At 47.2% G+C, this 4,784-nt stretch overlaps 1 protein-coding gene across 2 annotated transcripts; it reads right to left on the reverse strand.

Moving 5' to 3' along the window:
• Positions 1 to 499: 499 nt before the first annotated feature.
• Positions 500 to 4,476, reverse strand: LOC144514474 (dynein axonemal heavy chain 12-like). Of its 2 annotated transcripts, none has more exons than XR_013501412.1 (3): positions 3,372 to 4,476; positions 2,375 to 2,603; positions 500 to 692 (listed from the first exon to the last, which is right to left on the reverse strand). XR_013501412.1 is itself a non-coding variant. In XM_078245569.1 (3 exons), the coding sequence occupies exons 1-2, from the start codon at positions 3,463 to 3,465 to the stop codon at positions 2,428 to 2,430; spliced, it is 270 nt and encodes an 89-aa protein (XP_078101695.1). In that variant the 5' UTR covers positions 3,466 to 4,476; the 3' UTR covers positions 500 to 692; positions 2,395 to 2,427. The 2 variants fall into 2 exon arrangements, 1 of the variants encoding a protein (XP_078101695.1); XM_078245569.1 differs by having other exon boundaries at positions 2,395 to 2,603.
• Positions 4,477 to 4,784: the final 308 nt, after the last annotated feature.

A 4,784-nucleotide genomic window follows, 5' to 3' on the forward strand; every position in this document is an offset into this window, starting at 1 on the left:
TGTTCAGTTGCTGGATAAGCTTTAAGGCTCTGACACACCAACCCGATGGACCGTCGGCAGAAAAGGCAGTCGGACTGATCAGTATAATCTGTAATGAAAACTGGAAATAACAATCTCGTCACGTGGGTCTGGCTTCTCCCAAATTTCAAAGCCAGGCTGTCATGGCGTCTCGTCACGCTCATCCTGCTCGTCATTTCCAGTAAGTGTTTTAACATAAGAGCACTGATTGGCTAGTCAAGGGCTAGCTCTCCACCAATCAGATTGGTCATTGAGTCTGACTCTCCTCCGACGGCTCCTCCAGCTGACGACGGCACGTAACACACCGAACAGACTCGAGTCAGCGACCTCCCAGACTGTCAGACGGCCGATTATCGGGTTGGTGGGTCAGAGCCTTAAGTGTTGACTCTTCATTTAAAATGTCGTCTTTATTTGATCATAACTGTAACATACTACTAGTAATAAGTTATTAGTAAATGAACTTCACAACTGGCACACAAACTGATCTAATCATGTCTTTAATGTTATTTCAAAAACATAATGGTGATAGAAGTCCACAGTGAGCTGACACAAAAACCCTCCTGACATAAGTTGATACTTGTTTTTTAATTATCTTCTATTTCTGCATATATGTTGTCCTGATGGGGGCGCCAGAGGGAAGTCAGAGAGTCACCGAAATCAATGGGATTCATCCTCTGGGAACCGAGAATGACAAAAATATATTAACTTTGAATCAGATGCATACCTCTGGACTGTGCAGATGTTTCAAAAAAAGATGAACAATTGAAAGATAAGTAATAGATAAAGTAAACATATGGACAAACTGTAATGAACATTTGGGTTGTCAGATAATGATAATGAAATACAAACACTACATAAGATCTTCTACGTAAAAAGACTTCACAACGATCTGTATATTACTTTCAGATAGACATTAGATCAAACTGTCTTTCAGGAAGGGAAATTAAAGTGCTCATATTCTGCTCATCTTCAGGTTCATAACTGTATTTTGAGGTTGTACCAGAACAGGTTTACATGGTTTCATCATATTTTAGTTGTACTGCTCATTGCTGCAGCTCCTCTTTTCACCCTGTGTTCAGGTCTCTGTTTTAGCTACAGAGTGAGACCTCTCACTGCTGGAACATCTTTGTTGGCAGTCGCACATGCTCAGTAGCTAGGTAAGGACTACATGCTCAGTAGCTAGGTAAGGACTACACGCTCAGTAGCTAGGTAAGGACTACACGCTCAGTAGCTAGGTAAGGACTACGTGCTCAGTAGCTAGGTAAGGACTACACGCTCAGTAGCTAGGTAAGGACTACGTGCTCAGTAGCTAGGTAAGGACTACACGCTCAGTAGCTAGGTAAGGACTACACGCTCAGTAGCCAGGTAAGGACTACACGCTCAGTAGCTAGGTAAGGGACTACACACTCAGTAGCTAGGTAAGGGACTACACGCCCAGTAGCTAGGTAGGGACTACACGCTCAGTAGCCAGGTAAGGACTACACGCTCAGTAGCTAGGTATGACTACACGCTCAGTAGCTAGGTAAGGACTACACGCTCAGCAGCTAGGTAAGGGACTACACGCTCAGTAGCTAGGTAGGGACTACACGCCCAGTAGCTAGGTAAGGACTACACGCCCAGTAGCTAGGTAAGGACTACACGCTCAGTAGCTAGGTAAGGACTACACGGCTCAGTAGCTAGGTAGGGACTACACGGCTCAGTAGCTAGGTAAGGACTACACGGCTCAGTAGCTAGGTAAGGACTACATGCTCAGTAGCTAGGTAAGGACTACACGCTCAGTAGCTAGGTAAGGACTACCGGCTCAGTAGCTAGGTAAGGACATGGAAGTAGTTCTTCTGGAGATTAGGGTGAACTAGTGTGTGTTGTAGCAGTGTTTTGCCATTGAGAGCGAGCTAGCATGCTAACGGTTAGCCCCCTCGTCTCAGCTAGTGACGTAGAAAGCCGTGCAGATGTTGACCAGCTGACCCAGAGACTGAAGGCAGGACACATTCAGAAACCGTATCTCACTCAGAACAGCATGGAGGATTATCAACGTCTGTATGAAGCACCAGAGACATAAAATAACTCCCCAAATCCCAGAAAAAGAGATTTTTTCATAATATGGGCACTTTAATTAGTTTTTTTGTTTTGGGGTCATTTCAGCCTTTAATAGAAAGAACAGCTAGATATGAAAGGGGAGCGGGGGGGAGACATGCAGGAAATAGTCTCAGGTCGGACTCAAATCCCTGGACCTCTGCGTCGAGGTATACACCTCTATATGTGCGCCCGCTCTACCCACTGAACCAACCTGGGCACAAGGTTTGAATAGAAAAATCCATTAAAAACTGTAAAGCAGCTGTATGGTGGACAACCGTACCGACAACCATATTTAACTACTTTTTGAATCGTGTCCGTCTCGTGACTCGTGCGTCAGCACGGCGTGCTGCTCTGCTGGCTGTACATGTCGTACTCCCGGTACAGGATGTAGTCCTTAAGTCGCTCCGGCAACGGCAGGAAGCTCATGAAGACGGGCGATCGGAGACGAAGGCGGCCAAGACAACGACGGATCCTCAGACGACAGAGATGCTGCAGACAGCGAGCGTTCTCTGGAGGAGAAGAGGATACAACACACACACACACACACACACACACACACACACACACACACACACACACACACACACACACACACACACACACACACACACAGAGAGACACACACACACACACACACACACACACACACACACACACACACACACACACACACACACACACACACACACAGAGACACACACACACACACACACACACACACACAGAGAGAGAGACACACACACACACACACACACACACACACACACACACACACACACACACACACACACACACAGACGACACACACACACACACACACACACACACACACACACACACACACACAGAGACACACACACACACACACACACACACACACACACACGTATACACACAGAGACACACACACACACACACACACAGGTACACACACACACACACACACACACACACACACACACACACACACACACACACACACACACACACACACACACACACACACACACACACACACACACACACACACACGTATACACACAGAGACACACACACAGAGACACACACACACACACACGCAGGTACAAACACACACACACACAAACATGCACACACACACACACACACACACACACACACACACACACACACACACACACACACACACGCACACACACACGCACACACACACGCACACAGTCTCACACACACACAGGGAAGATTAATGAAGGCCACTGGTTGTTTGAAGGCATTGATACAACTCTGATATCATTTACCCTGCAGCCTGCAGATGTCGGGCCACTGCTGCTGCTCCATCACAGCCGCCTTCAGCTTGGAGCACAAGGTCACATGGTCCAGGTAGTCCAACATGATGCGGACCAACTGGCCTGAAAGGTGCTTCAGCCAGGAGACGGAGATCACCTCGCAGAACTGCACTGACACAGGTTCAAAGGAAGAGTCTTAAGCCCCTGACACACCAACCCGATACTCAGCCGTCTGACAGTCTGGCGAGGTCGCTGACTCGAGTCTGGTCGCTGTGCGTTCGTGCCGTCGTCAGTCGGAGGAGTCGTCAGCCTTCATTTAGGCTGATTTGACTTGTTTAATCTGCCAGTGGGCAGTCAGACTCCATGACCCATCTGATTGGTGGAGAGCTAGCCCTTGACTAGCCAATCAGTGCACGAGAAAACCAGAGCTGCCAACGCCAGTATCTTGTTATTACTAGTCGTGGTATTTTCTTCCGTTCAGCGAGTACTGACAACAAGGATCCTTCTTGACTACTATCACCACTCTCTGATGAAAACAAGGACTGACGACAGCGTGCTCTGTGTTTACCAGGTCTAGAGAGACGCTCCCTCATTTACGGTTTTCATTTTTTGGACGACAATACAGATGAGCGCCGCTGTTATTTATTTTTTATTCATCGTAGACAGTCAGCACAGACATACATAGTAACATAGAGAGGTATCTGGTCGGACCAGAAATTAGAAATAAATAAGTAAATAAATAAATAAGGATACAATTAATTAAAGAAGGGGGATCGCTCTCCTCTTCATTAGCGCCGCCTGCTGTTATGGAGACGTATTACGTCTCGCGCACGCGCAGAACGTACGCTCAAGTCGGCGTCTCTTCGGTGAGTTCTGAGGCTCTTTTTGGACTTTCTGGCTTTCTTCTGACGTTGGGTTGGTGTGTCTGGGCCTCATCATGTCGGGTAGGTCTGAATGGGCTTCATGTTCACTGTGGTGAACAGAAATATCAGCCTTCCCTTTCCACTTCCACCTGTGTATTAGGGTTAGCTAACCTCTGTCAAAGTCCTTCACGCCATTTGATAGAAAACCTTTTCTGGGACAATAGAGAGCCTAGAGAGGTCAGTACTATATACAATTCATAATGTTTTTAAAGATTATTTTTGGGGCTTTTCTGCCTTTAATTGACAGGACAGCTAGGTGAGAAAGGGGGGGGGGGAAGACATGCAGGAAATCATCGCAGGTAGGAGTCAAACCCTGGACCTCTGCGTCGAGGCACAAGCCTCTCAGCACATGTGCGCCTGCTCTACCCGCTGAGCCAACCCGGCCACCTCTGACTTCTCTTGAAGCTCCACCAGCAGGTCAGATTTCCAACTTTTCAATTTTGGTGGTTTAAGATACTTTAAAGCGTAACTCTCGCCAAAATGTAACCTAGGGTCTTCTTGT

This window comes from Sander vitreus, unplaced genomic scaffold (genome assembly GCF_031162955.1).
Source record: "Sander vitreus isolate 19-12246 unplaced genomic scaffold, sanVit1 ctg594_0, whole genome shotgun sequence".
Classification (NCBI taxonomy): domain Eukaryota; kingdom Metazoa; phylum Chordata; class Actinopteri; order Perciformes; family Percidae; genus Sander; species Sander vitreus.